Source organism: Felis catus, chromosome C2 (assembly GCF_018350175.1).
Source record: "Felis catus isolate Fca126 chromosome C2, F.catus_Fca126_mat1.0, whole genome shotgun sequence".
Taxonomy (NCBI): domain Eukaryota; kingdom Metazoa; phylum Chordata; class Mammalia; order Carnivora; family Felidae; genus Felis; species Felis catus.
The window spans coordinates 65,568,419-65,588,301 of NC_058376.1; the positions used below are offsets into that span (position 1 = coordinate 65,568,419).

The 19,883-nt window shown below is 38.3% G+C and overlaps 2 protein-coding genes across 5 annotated transcripts in view; one reads left to right on the forward strand and one right to left on the reverse strand.

The window, feature by feature from the left end:
• Window positions 1-603: 603 nt before the first annotated feature.
• Window positions 604-9,463, reverse strand: COX17 (cytochrome c oxidase copper chaperone COX17). Of its 2 annotated transcripts, XR_002162445.3 has the most exons (4): window positions 9,259-9,463; window positions 6,976-7,064; window positions 4,142-4,194; window positions 604-1,952 (listed from the first exon to the last, which is right to left on the reverse strand). XR_002162445.3 is itself a non-coding variant. In XM_006936078.4 (3 exons), exons 1-2 carry the CDS (start codon window positions 9,363-9,365, stop codon window positions 6,980-6,982), a joined length of 192 nt encoding a protein of 63 aa, XP_006936140.1. In that variant the 5' UTR covers window positions 9,366-9,461; the 3' UTR covers window positions 604-1,952; window positions 6,976-6,979. The 2 variants fall into 2 exon arrangements, 1 of the variants encoding a protein (XP_006936140.1); XM_006936078.4 differs by lacking the exon at window positions 4,142-4,194 and having other exon boundaries at window positions 9,259-9,461.
• A 217-nt stretch (window positions 9,464-9,680) lies between these two features.
• Window positions 9,681-19,883, forward strand: part of CFAP91 (cilia and flagella associated protein 91) — a 96,278-nt gene continuing 86,075 nt past the window's right edge. The window contains exons 1-3 of one of the 3 annotated variants that reach the window (XM_019839805.3): window positions 9,681-9,713; window positions 10,921-11,011; window positions 18,194-18,346. The gene's annotated coding sequence lies outside the window, so the exon portion shown is untranslated. Of the gene's footprint in view, window positions 9,714-10,908; window positions 11,012-18,193; window positions 18,347-19,883 lie in introns of those variants that run through there. The other 2 variants (XM_045036988.1, XM_045036985.1) reach the window with 2 other exon arrangements.

Below are 19,883 nucleotides of genomic sequence, written 5' to 3' on the forward strand. Positions count from 1 at the left end.
AGGCATCAGGTTTAGGTCCTGTTCAACACTGATGCTCAATTTCGTGAATGCTATTGGACATTTAGCAAGCATTCTACAAAACATTTGTTAATAAATGAATGCACAAACAATAGGAATTGGTTAAATTATTCTAAACTCAGAATGGATTCGTACATAGCCAATACAAATCATATTTTAGGACTATATTACAGGCTGGTAACATTATCAAGGAGAAAAAGAAACTAGTATTATGATTTTATTAAAAGTAAATAGCATAGAAAAATGACCTAATTTTTTTATTTTAAAAAATGTGTAAATGCCTAGGAAAAGCCTGGAAGAGCATACAGCAAAAATTAACACTGGATGGTAAGTCTGTATTTTCTCCCTTTTTGTAGTTCAGGACATATTCAAGCAGAATCTGGATGACCATCTGCCAAGGACTGGTGTTGGATGGAAGCTGATTTTTATCTTAGGAGTCCAAGATTCTATTTTCCACCTAGCAGAATGCTCTGAAAGCTATGAAGGACTTACTAAAAGTATTATATCCAAATATTCAGATGAAAACATGAGTAGAGAATCAAAAAATTAGAGAATGTTAATAACACTAAGTGCTACTGTGCCAAATGCTTTATATACACCATTTTAATTAGTGCTCACAATCTTGCACATTATTACTACACTTTTTTAAGTTTATTTATTTTGAGAGCAGGAGCACATGAGTGGGGGAGGGGCAGAGAGAGAGGAGAGAGGGAATCCCAAGCAGGCTCTGCGATGTCAGTGCAGAGGCTGACGCAAGGCTCAATCTCACGAACCATGAGATCGTGACCTGAGCTGAAACCAAGAAGATGCTTAACTGACTGAGCCACCCAGACGCCCCTTTTTTTCTTTCAGATGAGAGAAACAGATCCAAAGAGGTTGTGACCTGCTTGAGATGACACAGCCAGTTGTTGAACCTAAGTCTGTCATACTTCAAAGCCATGCTTAATTAACTAGAAGGAATCCTAAAGAATACCTTAATTCAGCTCCTTTATAAAAGAGGCAATTTTCCCATCATAGAATGACATACGAACACTACGTATTCTCTTATGTTCTTTAGTATCTTTTGTTGTTGAAATATGAAACTCAACTTACTAATAGGCAGAATATGGCCAATTTCTTCATTAGCCCATAAGCAGCTTCTAGAACCACAGGGTTGCTATAGCAAGCAAACCAAACTCCATGTTCTATCCCAGGCATTATTATAGCAGAGCACTGAGCTAATTTCACTGATGACTTATTTGTTCTAGTCAAGCCTCTGACCTGGGCGAGCTTTTAATCAGTAAGAGACAACTGTCTGGCCAGTAGGCATTAAACTATGATCCCCTAGTCTATCTTAAAATGTAACTAGACATCTACAGATTAATTATGCCAAACAGTTGAGATCTTCTGAGCCAAGGAATCCTAATGTGGTCCAAAATCTAAGCGAGTAACTTTCCCAAAAGACAGACTAGTAAAGAATAATAATAATGATCTAAAATACTAAGACTGAAGGCTTGTCCAGTTCTTGCCTTTAAGTAAGTTAAAAATAAAAAACAAAATGTTGAATGAGATGATATGGGTACCGTACTCATTCTGAATTGGTAAAGGGTTATTTCCTTACTTCTATGCACCTCATTTTGGAGGTTTCACTAAATGAGATCAGGATCTGCTTTCTCGTTACAACTAAAATCTAGAGTTCCCAGAATGACACAAGAACATAAGAAATTAATATTACAGGATTTTTTTTATACTATATCCTTTAAGAAAAATAAATGCCATGTGAGGACGTGAGGAACACAAAAAGAGACACACTTGAAGATTTCTGACCAGAGATAATTTCCTTTTTCTAAAAATAAGTTATAAATACTTTTTCCATTTATCAAAGTTCCACAAATTCCCAAAATTATTGAATCTTCTTCATTCTTCAGGAATTATTCATTCACAGAGTAAACCACCTACAAAAAAAAATTATATTAGAAAATTAGATTTTAAACATCATGCCAGACCTGTGGAATTAGGGAATTAAGACAAGTAGAAATGAATGCCTCAGCCAAGTACTATTAACCAACTGCCACAATAATTCTAAACCAGTCATGAAATAAAAGACACAGAGTCTTAAATTCTAGTTTTGCCTAAAAAGCCTCACTGAAACTGTTCAATCCAATACATTTTTTCATCTTTAGAAGTCTGTTAAAGTAAAAACTATACATATTTATTTATTTACTCAAAAATATCATCCCAAAAAGTCCAGAGCAGTGTATTTTTACAGATATTCAAGAGAAGAGACTTTGCAAACCCTTCATTGCTGATTCAAGTATGTTTGGCAAAGATCCACGAAGTGGATGGCAAAAGGTCAGTTCTGTATACAAGGTGCTTCCTGTGGAAAGTTGCTCACTTTATCCCCAGGGCAAAATAAGGGTAATGTTTTGAATCCACTTAGAAATCAGAAAGGGAGAGTAGGAGAGGATAGGGTTGCTGGTCTAAGTCAATCACTACCATGCTTCTCTCCAAACAGTTCTCACCCACCCTCACCCCCAGTCCCTATCCCAGAAGGCAGAGAGAACAATGCTTCAAAAAGTAATTTGGGCTAGCCAATTCTTCAAGTCCAATGAAAGTGCTTCCTTCATCTAGCTATTATTATTCCCAGTATGTGGTTTAGAAAACATAAGCCTGATGAACAACACAAACATCTAACCTGTTTTCTAAAAGGCTAAAAGGAAGAATACACTTAAGGAAGGGTTTGAGCAGGAAAGATAACCAAAAATGAAGCCACTCAACATTGTAAGAGACAGCAGTCCACAGCACTGTTACCTCTTTTGCCACTAACTATATCTCAGGAGGGGCTACTCCTGAAAGCTTCTGGATGTCAACCTCTTGGTTATATATCTGGGTGTAAAGTCCTTGACAGAAGAGACCTTTCTCATGCTGGCATTTTCTAGGTATTAAACAATAAATATCTATTGGATAAATAAATGTTTAAATAGCAAGGAAGGACACTTTTGCTGGATTTTGTTGGAACCATATGGAACAACATAATCAGTTGTATGTGTGTATATGAAATCAGCATATTTTAAGCATACTTTAACCAAATATTAAGTTCTGTTACATAGTAAATACTGAGTATCCCCACTGCCTGGTGCTAGTCCTTTCATTTCTTTCAATGATTTTAGCACCCAAACTGGGTTCTCAAGGTTCCTTCTAACTCCTAAAGGCAGAAAAACAGACACTAGCTGTTAATGTTCCTCTTTAACATTTCTAAGTAGGGTCTAGGTTCCTCTAGTTTTTCTTTCAGTAAAAGAAATAGTCCTAAGATAAAAGAAAGTGTTTAGAATCACCACCATCATCCACTTATTTTTCCTTAAGAGCAGTTTTCAAGTCACTGCCTTTGCTACTATTAAATCTTTAGATAGTTTATACTTAGCAATATCCCTGCTACTTCTTCAGTTTAAGCCAATGGTTCCTTAAGAAGGGTCCACCTGAAAATTATCTAGGAGTTTGAGTCAACAGGAGATCAGGGCCCAGGGCTTGTGAATTTTGGAAACAGTCCTCAGGTGATTACAAAGTTCACCTCTGGCTGAATGTAGCCCACATTTATATTAACTCCCAATCTACTAAATTCAAGGTACAATTAAGACCTGTCTTATTTAGGATATAACATTAAAATCTACAAAGGTTTTTGAAGTAAGGAACTTTCATGATCATTATTGGGAAGATCTAGGTTTGCAAAAATATTTTTCCTTTGAAGCTATCATCAGAAAAATGTGGTCTAATAGTCTAAGAGATATCAATTTAGTTCGGTTTATCTTATAACAATGTAGACAGTAGTGTTGGATTTTACAGCCAATGACCTGGTTATTGAGTTATATATACCTACACATTTCAGCAACAGGTCTTTCTAATTTGCATTCATAATTAAGTTTTAGGATTGAAGAGCAAGACTATGTGCAGTCCTAAAAATGAGTAGGCTGGTAACCGACCTCATTAAGTGCAAGGAATGAAGTGTAAAGAAAGCATCCATGCTTTGGAGAACATAAAAGACCTAGACTCTAGTTTTAATTCCACCAGCTACCCATTAACTTGGGCAAGTCTTTTTTTGACTTCACTTTTTGTCCATTTCCCAATGGGGGTTGGGGAAATAGGATACCTGGGACCAAAGCAGATCCAAACACCTGTTCCTCTTCCAAAAGCAGTAGTATGCTGAAAATGAAAACATGACATCTGAATTCTAAGAGAGGCCCTACATGGATTCAGATTGTTCTTGCCATAATTGGGATTCAAAAACACATAATCAGGTCATATAACCAACAGACCTCAATTGGATGTCTGCTATCCACAACTCCCAACATATGGGCTATTCCGTTCTGGCTTCTATTTGATAGTTTACAAATCCTATTTGTACACCTGTCATTTAATCATCACAATGACTCTTTGAAGCAAACTAAGGTTAAGAAAGTTAAGGACTTGCCCAAGACCACACAATCAGTTAAACATCAGGTTTTCTAAGTCCAAAGCTCTTGCATTTTCTGTTACATACAAATGAAGTACACAGGTATCCCTCTCACTTTGTCCCAATAATATAAAGAGAACTATGATATTTTCTAGTCCTTGTGAATTTGTGCTAATTATGACAACAGTTGTAGCACTTTTGTGGTAGACATGAAGTAGACAAGAGATGCTTCTGATGCTCCTAAAATTAGCATTTTTAAAAATCACCCTTTTTATCAAGACAGGCTTGGCATTAGCACCAACGCTTTATACAACTGCTTAGGAAAAGAGTAAGAATATAAACAAGGAAACCGTGTACAAATGTTGAGATTCCAGGTCTTTAAAAATAATCAATAGGTATAATTATACTTTTAAAGAACACCCCCTCTCCCCCCCACACACACCCAAACTTACTTATTTTACAAAATGATTCACTATGGAATTTCTTTAAATAACCATGTAATCTAAAAGCCACTTAAGTATGTCATGTACACACAGAGTAGATACACCATACTAAATATAAAAATCACAAAATATGTTATGGGTCTTTTTATAAATTAAAAAAGTGAAATCCACAGAGGTTTAATGTATTGATGAATGTTAAATGTAGCTGAAGCAAAATACATGCTAAGCTAGACAATCAAAATTAAGCCTCAGGACTTTCAGCCTAGACTATTTTCTACTACATAGTGATACTTCTTATCAGCTTGGAACAGGTTCCTTATCTGTCCTTTTTTTACAGCTCAATGAGTAAGACTAGCTATGTATGAAATTCTAAAGAGGCAGTAGAGAGGTGAAAGAGAAAGAAACCAGGCTATTACTGTTATATTAGTATGTGACTTTGACATTATCTCTCAGCTATTATTAAGTTAAAACTGGCAGTGTGATATGGATGTTGGGCAGTGGAAGGGGTGGGCAAAAAGCAGAGGGAATCTGCCTGGAGACAAGAGGTTGCAGATCTGATCCTGCAACTTACCTTGGAAGTCATTCCATATCTATAGGCCTTAGTTCCTCATTTATTTACTCATTTAATTAATATTCCTCTGTTGAGCACCTACTATGTGACAGGCAAAATTATAGGTCCTGGGAATATGACAGTGAGTAAAGCAGAAAATTCTTTTTTTTTTTTTTCTATTAGAAAACCAGTATGTTCTGAAATTTTTTATTTATTTATTTTTTAATTTAAATTTTAGTTAACATACAGTGCAATACTGGTTTCAGGAGAATTCAGTGCTTCATCACTTACATACAATAGCCAGTGCTCATGACAACAAATGCCCTCCTTAGTACCCATGTTTTAAAAAATGTTTATTGATTTATTTTGAGAGAGACAGAGAGAGAATGAGCAAGCAGAGGAAGGGCAGAGAGAGGGAGAGAGAGAATCCCAAACATGTTCTGAGTTGTTCCCCATAGATCAGGACTCAGGGCTCCATCTTATAAACTGTGAGATCATGACCTAAGCCAAAGTCAAGAGTCAGATGCTCAACTGACAGAGCCACCCAGGCACCCCAAGCAGAAAATTCTTCTCAGAGCTTACATTGTAGTTGCAGTAAAACAATGCAGATAATAAATACAAACCTAATATGCAGGCAGTGATGTTAAGAGTAGCCACTAGCCCTATGTGGCTATTAAAATTAAAATTAAATAAAACTAAAAATTCAGTTCTTCGGTTTTACTACCACATTTTAAGGGCTCAGTAGCCACACAGGGCTAGTGGCTACCAGAGTGGAGAGGGAAGGTACAGAATATTTTCATTATCACAGCAAGTTCTACTGGATACTGCTGGGACAGAGTGATGGGGAAGGGATGTTATTTCAGATGGGAGTGTTGAGTGAAAGCATCTCTAATAAGGAGACTATGGGACAGAGAACTAGGAATGGGTTAAGTTGCTATCTGAAGAAAGAGTTCCAAACAAAAGATCATTTATCTGTGGTATTGCTGTATACACATAACTTAAAGTCCCTTTCAGCATTAAAATTGGATTCAAAGTTCTTTTAAAAAATGGTCTGAGGTTTTAGTATTATGCATGCATTTAGTAGTATGCATGGTACAAAAGAAATAGCAATAATTCTATTTTTCTTTTGCAGAAAGCAATGCTTCCATGTACTGCCTACTCCCTATTTAAAAGACCCACATCAGAAACAAGGAATGAAGAATATTTTCCTTTTAGTTCCTTTACGTCAGACAACTGAATATTTTGAATTTCCAAAACCATTATTCCTTCTGACTCTAACATAACTCTAAAGGCTTTTATCGAGCCCCTTTTTGAAAGATACATTCTCCCCTCCTTAAATCCACTGAATGATTCTCAACTTATTAGCATCATTTACTCCCTACATTAGAAACTGAAAATTATTTTTTAAGTATACTTAAGCATCCAGGTGAATTACCTTTTGAATAGAATGTTCTCTGGTGACTGCTAAATCTATAAAGCACAAATTTGAAGCAATAATCCTATGTATTATCTTCCCAATCAGAAAGTATTATGCTCACCATTTCATATCTTAAATCCTAGGGCTCTCATGCATTCCTTGTGGGCCTCAATTAGGTGTCCACAGTGCTCTTCTCCTTTCTCAATGATGCTATAAAACAAAATGTACTTGTTATCTAACAAAGTAGGCATTAGTACATTAATAGTAAATATGCATGACAGTGACAGGGAATGAGGCAGAACATGGATCTGATGGAATGTAGTTGGAGTTAAAGAAATAATTATGCATATCAAATATTGCCTCTAGTTCATATCAAAAGAACAATACAGTTCTCTAATGAAATTGATCATCTGAATACAATACTTATGTTAAAAAAATTTTTTTAGGGGCGCCTGGGTGGCTCAGTCGGTTAAGCGGCTGACTTCAGCTCAGGTCATGATCTCGCGGTCCGTGAGTTCGAGCCCCGCATCGGGCTCTGTGCTGACAGCTCAGAGCCTGGAGCCTGTTTCAGATTCTGTGTCTCTCTCTCTGGCCCTCCCCTGTTCATGCTCTGTCTCTCTCTGTCTCAAAAATAAATAAACGTTAAAAAAAAAATTAAAAAAAAAATTTTTTTTAATGTTTATTCATTTTTGAGAGACAGAGCATGAACGGGAGAGGAGCAGAGAGGGAGGCAGACAGAATTGGAAGCAGGCTCCAGGCTCTGAGCTGTTAGTACAGAGCTCCAAGCGGGGCAAACCCACCAACCTCAGATCACGGCAAAGCTTAACCAACCGAGCCACTCAGGCGCCCCTGAATACAATACTTAAGTTAAATGAAGGACAGAGAGAGGAATTGAATTTTTTGCCTATCACAGAGGAATTAAATCTTTTATTCTGCTCTACATTCAAATAGACCTAAATAAATCTCCTTCTAATCATAATACACCCAACAACATAAACGGCAAGATCTGTCAGGCAACAGCAAGCAGCCTGATGAGCCTCCCTCACAATGATCAAAGAACTTTTTACACTAAGTAAAATCTAGGATCACACAGCTTTTTATTTCTAGGGCCTGAAAATGTAATTTTAGCAAAGATCAAGTTAAGTCAAATTTAATTACAGGAAAAAATTGACTCCTGACTATAGATATTTTGGCATAGTGGTCTGAGACAATTAATGCAAAAGCAATTTGAAGGATAGGTTCTCCTTCTTTAGAGATCCAAATCCTATATATCCTTCAATTGCACAATGAATAGCTCATTCATTACAAATGAATGAATGTTTGGTGAAGATAACAGCTAGTATTCCCTGATCATTTTTTGAATACTGTGTAAGACCTGTATCATTAAACCTTACAGGAATCCTAGAGGCAGACACACTTTTATTAGGCCCATTTCAGACACAGGAGGCAGGTGTGTTAAATAATTTACTCAAAGTCGCAAAGTTGGTGGACCAGATTCAAACCTTGACTCTGGATTCCAAGTTCTTAGTCATGACACATTACTAGCTTTAGATTCAATAAGCACTTACTGTTAACTATGAAAGCAATTTCGGTATCAGATTGTAGTCTTTCACTTCTCCCTTCACAGTATTATTTGAAAAGTACTGAGTATTAATAAAAAGGACTGCTTTCCTATAACTCTTAACTCCATTATGCCACTTGTGATTATTTTATGTGAGGGCAAAAAAGAGGGAGAGGTTTACAATTCACATTTTCTGAGCATTCCCCCTAATGAGATTTGTTCCACAACAGAGGTTGTATAGAATGAGAACAAACAAAACCTTTTGTGGGTTGACAGGAATTCAGATGTGCTATCCTGAATACTGTCACCTATGTCAGACTGTCTGATTTTTCATTCACCTACCCGGGAGTGGGGGGATAGGGGGGAGGTAAGGGGAACTCTTCAGTACTTTAAGAAATGTACCGGGTCCCACTATGCCAAAATTTTACCAGAAAATTTTACTCTTTTGTCTTGCCAAATCTTCCATCACAGCCCATACATACCACGTGGTAATAGCAATCATTAGTATCTCCACTACCTATAAGCTTCTTTAAATCAAGTAGCATCTTTACGTCTTTAGTAGACCTAGGGCAGTGCTTGACACAGAAACAGATGCTCAAAAACCCTATGAGTGAGTGTGCGAAGCGAGCCCGGTTCAATCTGACCTCTCTCCTAACCTTTCATCATCTTTCGGGGCTGGGCTACGGGCTCAGTCAACAGACAGAGTACTGGGTCCTCTAACTCTCAAAATTGCAGCACGGCAAAGCTCGGACCAGTGAAAGCCCAAGGCCGGGCAGGACACGGAGGTACCGGAAGGCAGCGCATGGGGCCTGCCCGCCGCTCCCTCCCCATTTGCGCACTGACCAAGCATCGCGCGCCTTCTTGGTCTCCGGACAGGCGCAGCAGGGCTTCAGAGGCTTCTTCTCCTGTGACTCAGCCGGGGCAGGGCTTGCGGCCGCCAGACCTGGCATCTTGCAAGCCTACAGCAGCAACTAGCACAGCCACCCTAAACTCTCCCAGGCTCGGCGAACGCCGATTTGCCTTCAGTCACTTCCGGCAGTGGCTCTACCAGGGACAGGAAGTCCTGCCTCTCTCAGAAGGAGGGGGAGTTAGGAGGGGGAGAAAAAAGATTTAAAATGGCGCGTGCGCAGAGAGGCTAAATGAAGGGCTCTTCTTTCGCGCAGGCGCAGGGGCGGGATGAAAGGGCAAAGAATTTGTCAATCAACTTGGGGAAGACTGGAAGAAGGGGAAAGTAGTGAGATGGTAACTCATATCTCTTAACCTCTCAATCTACCAATGGAAATCTGAAGCCCAAGAAGGTGAGATGACTTGTCCACCCTAAACAAAAGAAACACGAGTGAAAGCCAGTTTCCCTTGAGTAACAGATTAGTTCCACATATTTCATGCTCGAGTTATTATCTACCTTCTCCTCCCTCCCCGCCCCCACCTCCATCTCTTTTGTTCTGGTTTAGTTAAAAATGATCAGCAAAGAGCTTTGAACAATCCAATCCACAAATGTGAGGGGAAAATTCTAATACTCATACCATACCCAGTACACTATTTTATAGCTCCCTTTCTAACTGATTTGATTTCAGTATGAATTGTTAATCATAGGGCAAATATACCAGTTAATAAAATTGAAAAATGACTTTTCCTTGGCATTTCTTGAGTTCAGTTAGGTATATAAGTAAACTGGCACTTACTATTTGCAATTGTGAGGATTTCTTTCATGCATAAAATTGTTGGGGAAAAGGAACGAACTTATTTCTTTTTTACCTTATTATTTTTTTAAATTTATTTATTTATTTTGAGAGCGCAAGTGGGAGGAGGGGCAGAGAGAGAGGTCAGAGAGAATTCCAAGCAGGCTCTGAGATTTCAGCACAGAGCTGGAGGCAGGCCTCTATCCACCAACTCCTGACATCATGACCTGAGCTAAAATCGAGTCAGTTAAGCAACGGACTGAGCCACCCAGGTGCCCCTGGACTTATTTTTTAGAGCAGGACTTCAAGGCATAGTTCAAATAGCTGCCTAGTATATTTTAGGTAATAAAACTTTCAGTGTCACCTAACCAAGGTTTGTTTCTGTATTTCAGAGATTTAGCTCAGGGAATCCGTATATATGTCTATGAACTGGTGCTATATACCTTTTTTTTTTTTTCTTTGAGAGAGAGAAAGAGAGAGCACGTGAGTGGGGTAGGAGGAGAGATAGAGGGAGAGAATCTCAAGCAGACTCCACACTTAGCGCAGAGCCTGATGCAGGGCTTGAACCAACTGCAAGATCATGACCTGAGTCAAAATCAAGAGTTGGATGCTTAAATGACTGAGCCATCCAGGTGCCCCTGTGAACTGGTGCTATATGGAAGTAATTTCTCTGTGTGTATTTTCCAAGTTACTAAAACATCCCCATTTTGTCATCTAAAAACTTTTAATAAGCATGATTTTTACTTCATTATAGATTGATATGTTTACTAATAACAACATATTGTCCTTATATTCTCCTAGACTCACCTTTATCCACTATTATCAGTTCTTTCAACTAGGCGTTTGCTACTGCTACTTAGTATCTTGCTATTGAAACAGTGCTTCTTGGACTAGCAACATCAACATCACTTTGGAAGGTAATGTACAATAAACATGGCTGAACAAATCAATGGGGAAAAGAAAACAAACTGAAGAAAATTAAACACCACATCAAAGGGTGGGGTTCTGGATGCATTAAAAGTCTACATGTGAAAGGTCAAACTAAGAAATCAATGAAAGGTAGTGATAGTGGAGGAGCTTATCTCTTTTTTTAAAATAATCTTCCCAACTTTAGGGGTGCCTGGCTGATTCGGTGGAGTGTTTGACTCTTGATCTTTGGGTTGTGAGTTTGAACCCCACCCCATTGGGTGTAAGGTCACTTAAAAATAAAATCTTAAAAAAAAAAATCCCAACTTTAATAGCATGTCTCTGTTACTTAGGGCTCCAAAATACATTAATATAAAGTTGGTAGAGGTTATCTTTATACTGAGGGGTGGTGTACATCTGATGGCATTTCAAAAGCACAAATTTTGTCGACACAAATTGAACAAACTTTTAGAATCTCTAAAAGTAAAGAAAGAGAGTTTTATTTGAGCCCAAGTTAGGACAGCTGCCCAGGAAACACATTCTTCATAGGAATGAAAGTACTCTGGAGAATGAACAATTTTTACAGGGAATATACTTCTTTACATCTCAAAAGATGATAGATTAGCATATAAGCAGGAATCATGAATTTTATCATAAAGGAATGCAGGGAACAAGAACACTGATTGATACCTCAAGAACAGGATGGGTTTTCCTTTGTGCTACTCATTCACAAAGCAGATGTACAATGCATGTGTGGCAGTCCATAAATCAGGCTTTTGGTATGAACAAAGTTTATATACCATCATGCTAACTTAGAAAAAAATCTAAAATGGCTTCCCTTGTCCATCAGGTCTTTAGAGAGTTCTTCGCTCATCATAAGTAAATACATATATATATATATATATTTTTTTTTACATCAAAATAAAGGCTTAAGGTTTTTTTTTTTTTTAATTTTTTTCAACGTTTTTTATTTATTTTTGGGACAGAGAGAGACAGAGACAGAGCATGAACGGGGGAGGGGCAGAGAGAGAGGGAGACACAGAATCGGAAACAGGCTCCAGGCTCCGAGCCATCAGCCCAGAGCCTGATGCGGGGCTCGAACTCACGGACCGCAAGATCGTGACCTGGCTGAAGTCGGACGCTTAACCGACTGCGCCACCCAGGCGCCCCAAGGCTTAAGGTTTTACATAGGACATGTTAAATTAATTAAACAAACCAATAGACTGATGTGGCGCTGATGCTGCAGTGGTCTACACTAAGCAAACCAAAATCTAAACCTATAAATACCTGAAGTTTACAAAATCAAAAGGCTAAGGACAGCCAATCACAGCCAACTAGGATTTACGCTGTAGCCAATCAATAATTTCCTTACTTTTCTTCCACCTTTTCTCTGTAGAAGCCTCTCTCTGTGCTCCAGTAGTGCAGCAATCATTCCTAACCATTTCTGCTGCCCATTTTGAACGAATTTTTGCTCCTAAAAATCTTAATATATCTCAGTTTATCTTTTAATAGAAACTATAGACAAATTTAACAAATGATGAATGGGTCAAAGATATTTGAAATATCTAAATCCAACAAGGGATTGATTCTAGAATATTTAAGGAACTTATAGAAAGTAATGATAAGAGAATAGCAGCCCCAATAGAGAAATGGAAAAGGGATATGAACAGACAGTATATAGAAGCAGAAATATTCAAACAACTTGTTTTTGTTTGCCTACTTATTAAAGGCAAGAGAATATGTAGAATACACAGAAGAGAAAAACTGAGGCCAACACTCATAAAAAGAGCTATTCCAAAGGAGTACTAGTCATAGAAATAGAAAATAAAACAACAATGAGGTATCACTTTATACCCATTAGACTGACAAAAATTAGCAAACTGAATAATGCCAAGTACTAGTAAGGATGCAGGAATCCTCCCAGGTGACTGTTGGGAATGTGGAATGGTCTTGCCATTTTGGAGGGCAGTTAGTCAGTATCCAGTTAATTTAAGAATAGGTGCATATTCTGTGATTCAGCAATTCTATTTCTGGATCTGTATTAAGAAGAACTTCCCAGCAAGTCCATAAGGGAACGTATATGGGAATAATTGTCACAGCATGCTTCTGTGGCAGAGAACTGGAGGCAATGTGGGCATTCATGACTGTGGGGGTGGATAGGGAAATGGAGTGTACTGTGCACATACTGGAAGAAATTGACAACATACACAAAATAACATGGAAAAAAATTTTAAAGCGTATGGGTAGTGAGAAAAGGTAAGAAAGAGAATGGATACATAGCCCAATACCATTCACATAAAATTAAAGAAGGGGTACGAAAACCAAAAATACACACAAGAATACATATGTATAAAAAGACTTGCTTTTGACAGAATGGGGGAAGAGAATAGGGATAAATGAAGACCCTGCAAGGGTCCCTTGAAGGGACCAATGATGACAATGTGTCATGCACAGAGTAGGATAAAGAAGTCAATTATCTACATTTGAAAAACAAGGAAAACTACACTGGTCGCATCCCACTAAATGTACTTTGGAAAACACTGCTTCATGGGTAGCAAATGAATTTAATAATTTTGACGTCCTTTTTCACTACCCTTTTAGGTGATATGGAACAAAGTTAAGTTTTATTTGAAGAGCTTAAGTCATGTCCTTGCTTTTAAGTAAAAAATAATGATTTTGTCATAAAAAGATATTGTGAATTTGCAGATGACATACTTTGATCTTATCATACTCATTTTGGTGCCCCAACAGCAGTTAGCACATGGTAGACACAGCATAAAGTTTTATTTAGACAAATTATTCCCAAGAAAGCTTTATTTTGCCCTGTTACTACAAAGAATCTAGAAGTATTTTTTCCCATAGGAAAATCTCTTATCCAGGAATGTCTGGGTGGCTCAGTCAGTTCACTGTCTGACTTTTGATCTCAGCTCAGGGTTTTCAGTTTGGGCTGGCATTGGGCACAGTGTGGGCCCTCACGTTGGCCCCTGCATTGGGTGAAAAAGAAAAGATCTCTTAAATAAGCAAAGAAACAAATGTTGAACTGATTTTTCCCTCCAGTAATATCCAATAACCCCCATATTGGCACCGATAATTCTTTTTTCCTTTTTTTGTGAATATAATTTATTGTCAAATTGGCTTACATACAACACGCAGCGCTCATCCCCAAAAGTGCCCTCCTCAATGCCCATCACTCATTTTCCCCTCTTCCCTACCCCCCACCAACCCTCAGTTTGTTTTCTGTATTTAAGAGTCTCTTGTGGTTTGCCTCCCTTCCTCTCTGTTTGTAACTATTTTTCCCCCTCCCTTCCCCCATGGTCTTCTGTTAAGTTTCTTAAGATCCACATATGAGTGAAAACATATGATATCTGTCCTTCTCTGACTGACTTATTTCACTCAGCATAATACTTTCCAGTCCCATCCATGTTGCTGCAAATGGCATGATTTCATTCTTTCTCATTGCTAAGTACTATCCCATATATATATAAACCACATCTTCTTTATCCATTCATCAGCTGATGGACATTTAGGCTCTTTCCATAATTTAGCTATTGTTGAAAGCACTGCTATAAACATTGGGGTACACGTGACCCTATGCATCAGCACTCCTGTATCCCTTGGGTACATTCCTAGTAGTGCTATTGCTGGGTTATAGGATAGATCTATTTTTAATTTTTTGAGGAACCTCCACACTGTTTTCCAGAGTGGCTGCACCAGTTTGCATTCCCACCAACAGTGCAAGAGGGTTCCTGTTTCTCCCCATCCTCGCCAGCATCTGTAGTTTCCTGATTTGTTCATTTTACCCACTCTGACTGGTATGAGGTGGTGTCTCAAGTGGCTTTGATTTGTATTTCCCTGATGATGAGTGACATTGAGCATCTTTTCATGTGTCTGTTGCCCATCTGGATGTCTTCTTTGGAAAATTGTCTATTCATGTCTTCTGACCATTTCTTCACTAGATTATTTGGTTTTTTTGGGGTGTTTGGTATAGATTTTTGGATACTAGCCCTTTATCTGATATATCATTTGCAAATATCTTTGCCCATTCCATCAGTTGACTTTTAGTTTTGTTGATTGTTTCCTTTGCAGTGCAGAAGCTTTTTATCTTCATGAGGTCCCAATGTTCATTTTTGCTTTTAATTCCCTTGCCTTTGGAGATGTGTTGAGTAAGAAATTGCTGCGACTGAGGTCAAAGAGGTCGTTGCCTGCTTTCGCCTCTAGGGTTTTGGTGGTTTCCTGTCTCACGTTTAGGTCTTTCATCTATTTTGAGTTTATTTTTGTGTATGGTGTAAGAAAGTGGTCTAGTTTCATTGTTCTATATGTTGCTGTCCAGCTCTACCAGCGGCATTTTCTAAAGAGACTGTCTTTTTTCCATTGGATGCTCTTTCCTGCTTTGTCAAAGATTAGTCGGTCATACATTTGTGGATCCATTTCTGGGTTCTCTATTCTATTCCACTGGTCTATGTGTCTGTTTTCATGCCAATACTATACTGTCTTTATGATTATAGCTTTGTAGTAGAGGCTAAAGTCTGGGACTGTGATGCCTCCTGCTTTGGTTTCCTTCTTCAATATTATTTTGGCTATTCAGGGACTTTTGTGGTTTGATACAAATTTTAGGATTGTTTGTTTTAGCTTTGAGAAGAATGCCAGTGCAATTTTGATTGCAATTGCATTGAATGTGTAGATTGCTTTGGGTAGTATTGACATTTTAACAATATTTATTCTTCCAATCCATGAGCATGGAGTGTTTTTCCATTTCTTTGTGTCTTCTTCAATTTCCTTCATGAGCTTTCTATAGTTTTCAGTATACAGGTCTTTTACATTTTTGGTTCGGTTTGTTCCTAGGTATTTTATGGTTCTTGATGCAATTGTAAATGGGATCAGTTTCTTTATCTCTCTTTCTGTTACTTCATTATCGGCATATAAAAATGCAATCTATTTATGTATATTGATTTTGTACCCTGTGACTTTGCTGAATTCATGTATCAGTTCTAGGAGTCTTGGTGGAATCTTTCTGGTTTTCCATTTAGAGTATCATGTTTTCTGCAAAAAGTGAAAGTTTGACTTCTTCTTTGCCAATTTTGATGCATTTTATTTCATTTTGTTGTCTGATTGCTGAGGCTAGGACTTCCAACACTATGTTAAACAACAGTGGTGAGAGTAGACATCTATGTCATGTTCCTGATCTCAGGGGGAAAGCTCTCGGTTTTTCCCTACTGAGGATGATATTAGCTGTGGGCTTTTCATATATGGCTTTTATGGTGTTTAAGTATGTTCCTTCTATCCCGGCTTTCTTGAGGGCTTTTATTAAGAGAAGATGCTGTATTTTGTCAAATGCTTTTTCTGGATCTATTGACAGGATCATATGGTTCTTATTCTTTCTTTTATTAATGTGATGTATCACATTGATTGATTTGTGAATATTGAACCAGACCTGCAGCCCAGGAATGAATCCCATTTGATCATGGTGAATAATCCATTTTATGTGCTGTTGAATTTGATTTGCTAGTATCTTGTTGAGAATTTTTGCATCCACGTTCATCAGGGATATTGGCCTGTAGTTCTGTTCTTTTATGGGGTCTCTGTCTGGTTTAGGAATCAAGGTAATGCTGGCTTCATAGAATGAGTCTAGAAGTTTTCCTTCCATTTTTATTTTTTGGAACAGCTTGAGAAGTATAGGTATTAACTCTGCAGTTGGGTAACAGCCCCTTCTTACCCTGCCCCCACTTCCTTTAATGAGCTGTGTTCAAGATATTAACAATCTCTTAGTTTCCTCCCTGAGCACTGTGACTCTTAAAACCCTTCCAACAACTGCTTCTTCAGAATGGAGTATTCTCCTGCCCATGAAAAAGAGGACCAAAAGATATTCCTTTCCAAGGTGAAATATTTAGTTGTTTATATCCAGCTACTTGCCTCTCCTCTTCTTTCAGAATGGCACAGCTACCCCACACATGTAGGTTACTTTTTCTTCTGCCTTTTAATTTATGAAGAGGTAAGCTTTAAGGTTAATGATTGGTTTTTACATTAACGTCATTCTTTACTTTTCTTACTCAGTCTAAATGTCTTAGACTTGTGGGATTGTTAGAGTAGGCAGTTAGTTAGGTTCTAACAGGATACCTGGAGGCCAGCACCGAGGAAGTCATGGCCAGTTGTTGGGAAAGTCAGAAGCCTGTCCTGGCAGCACTCCACAAGAAGCTAGATCTAACAAGACTGAGCCAAGGTTGTGGATGCTGTTAAGAGAAACCTCTGACCAAATTAGGAAGAAAAAACATGAAGCATTGTTTCCCAAGTAATAAATGTTCTGACTCCTAGTTAGTAAAGGTCAATAACAAGACACCCAAACCCTCAGGGTATGCATCGCTCTCACTTTCTTTCTTGCTCTCTTATTTCCAACGTGTACTTTTTGATTTAATAAACTTTCCTGCTGCTGTTACTCATCCACTATGCTAAGTGTGTGTCCTTGAGTTCCTTCTCGTGACTGGACCAAGAACCTTCAGCAACTCCTTCAGGTCTGGCTGGGTCAGTTCCCCAGGGCCCTAGGTCTCTGGAGTTTACCCAGCAACAGGATGGTTTTAGTATTAAAGGAAACGTAGGAGTATAAAACAATGACATTTAGTATTTCCCATTCTCCCCCAAGAAAAATCTCAAAAACCCACTTCCTCCAAGACAAACACAATTTTAGAGAGCTGTAATTAGAGATTAAATTGAGAGTAGGTGGCGTGTGGAAACTAAAATAAGATAAAAACAGAGAGGGAGGCAAACTATAAGAGACTTAAATACAGAGAACAAACTGGAAGGGAGGTGGATGGGGGGATGGGTTAAATGGGTGATGGGCATTAAGGAGGGCACTTTTTGGGATGAGCACTGGGTGTCTTATGTAAGAGATGAATCACGGGATGAATCCTGAAGCCAATACTAAAGACTACACTGTATGTTAACTAACTTGAATTTAAATTGAAAAAAAAAAAAAAGAGAGAGAGAGATTAGATTCAACCATCTGTTTTACAGAGGCAACTCAGAGGCTGGTTTGATTAGTACATTTCATATCACATTCTCGCTTCCCAGTTATGATTATAATCAGCAATACATTACTATTTTAAGCCCCTGGGGCTCTTTGTTAGTGCTATTGTAATTGCTATATTAGTAGGCAGCAAGAGTTGAAAAGGTGACTGTAATGGACTTTTTTTATATTACAGTGAATACGTTATTGTGAAGTACTAAATGGGAATATCACCTATGAATGGCACCAAGCATTCTGTGGATGACAGCCCTAGTAATGTAACAAGCAACAACTAAAATCCCTCCATGATGAAAGTACTTAGCTATTTTTCATGCCTAACTAATTCCAGGTATGGAGACTTCACCAAGCAAGGGTGGGTAGTTGATGTTGGTAGAGGAGTGACACCATATGCTGAGACAGAAGAATTACAGGTCCTGAATTCTCACTTCCCTAGTTAATAAGTTTGGAGGTAATTTTGTATAGTATTTACACTTCTGTCTCTGGGGATGGGGGAAAGCTTTCCAAATTTCACAGCTAAAGATGTGCAATACATCATGCTCTGTAGCTTTTCAAGAACTCTGAAGGTTTTGAAATTTTACCCAATTTGCCTACCACAGTCCCATGAACGCTAATAGAAGCCAGACAACTGTTAGGTTAGAGATAAGGGATAATTTATTTCTTACAGCCATAGCAGTAATGTATCAGCATTTTTGTGCCAGTTCTCTGAGCCCCAATTCCCACACGGTGATGTAACGAAGGCTAGATGACATCTGCATACACACTGGGTTGCATTATAGGAAAAAAATAATGATATTAGGAAACCCAAATCTTTAATAATAGGCAGTAAGAATGTATGCCCTTTGCTCAAAGGGAGACCATCTGACTTCTAAAGTTGTTAGCAAACCTGCCCTTTACTCCAGAATCACACACTATCTCTATTGTCCAAGGTTGTTTCCTACACAAAGGAACAAGGCAGACAGTATCCCCCTTACAAGACAAGCAGAAACACGGCGAACTGTCTCTCAACATGGGTTTCCTATTAACTTACGCCTCTCTACATTATCAAAGTTACTTTTATACAAGTAAACCACAAGACGCAGAATGTAATTTCATAAAGATTCCACATTAGTGGAATTAACTAATGTTAATTCTTGCTGTGTAGCAATAATAGCAAAAACCTAGTGGGAATTCACATTTATTATCTCAGTTTTTTATAGTTAGGAATCTAGACATGGCTTAAGTAGCTCCTCTGATTAGGGTCTCACAAGACTACAATCAAGATATTGGATGAAACTGTGGTCTTATCTGAGGCTCTAATGGGGAAGGATATCCTATTTTTTTTAAAGTATGTATGTATGTACGTATTTAGAAAGTGTGAGCAGGGGAGGGACAGAGAGAGAGAGAGAGAGAGAGAGAGAGAGGATCCCAAGTAGGCTCCATGCTGTCCACGCAGAGCCCAACATTGGGCTCGAACTCATGATCCATGAGATCATGATCTGAGCCGAAATCAAGAGATGGATGCTCAACCCACTGAGCCACCCACATGCCCTGGGAAGGATATGCTTTTAATTTCACTCAAGTTGTTGGCACAATTCAGTTTCCTGCAGTTGTAGGATTGAAGGATTTCGTTTCTTGCTGGCTGTGGGTTGGAGGCTGCCCTCAGCTCCAAGAAGATCAGTACTTTGGTATGTAGGGTCCCCAACATGGCTACTTGCTTCCTCCCAGCAAGGGAGAGAGTGAACAACTCCTGTAAAATGGCCAGTACAGTCTATGTAAGACATTCACATAGTCACTTATCTCATCACATTTGACATATTTATTGGTGAATGTCTTCCAGTGTATTTATGGAGGGGGCTGGTTGTTGGCTACTTAAGATTAATTTATGT

Bases quoted from the DNA above. Each gene is read 5' to 3' on its own strand.
- COX17 (XM_006936078.4), bottom strand. From the start codon at position 9,365: ATGCCAGGTCTGGCGGCCGCAAGCCCTGCCCCGGCTGAGTCACAGGAG. The intron at 7,065-9,258 runs GTCAGTGCGCAA...TTTGTTTTATAG, and splicing joins AAGAAGGCGCGCGATGCTTG to CATCATTGAGAAAGGAGAAG.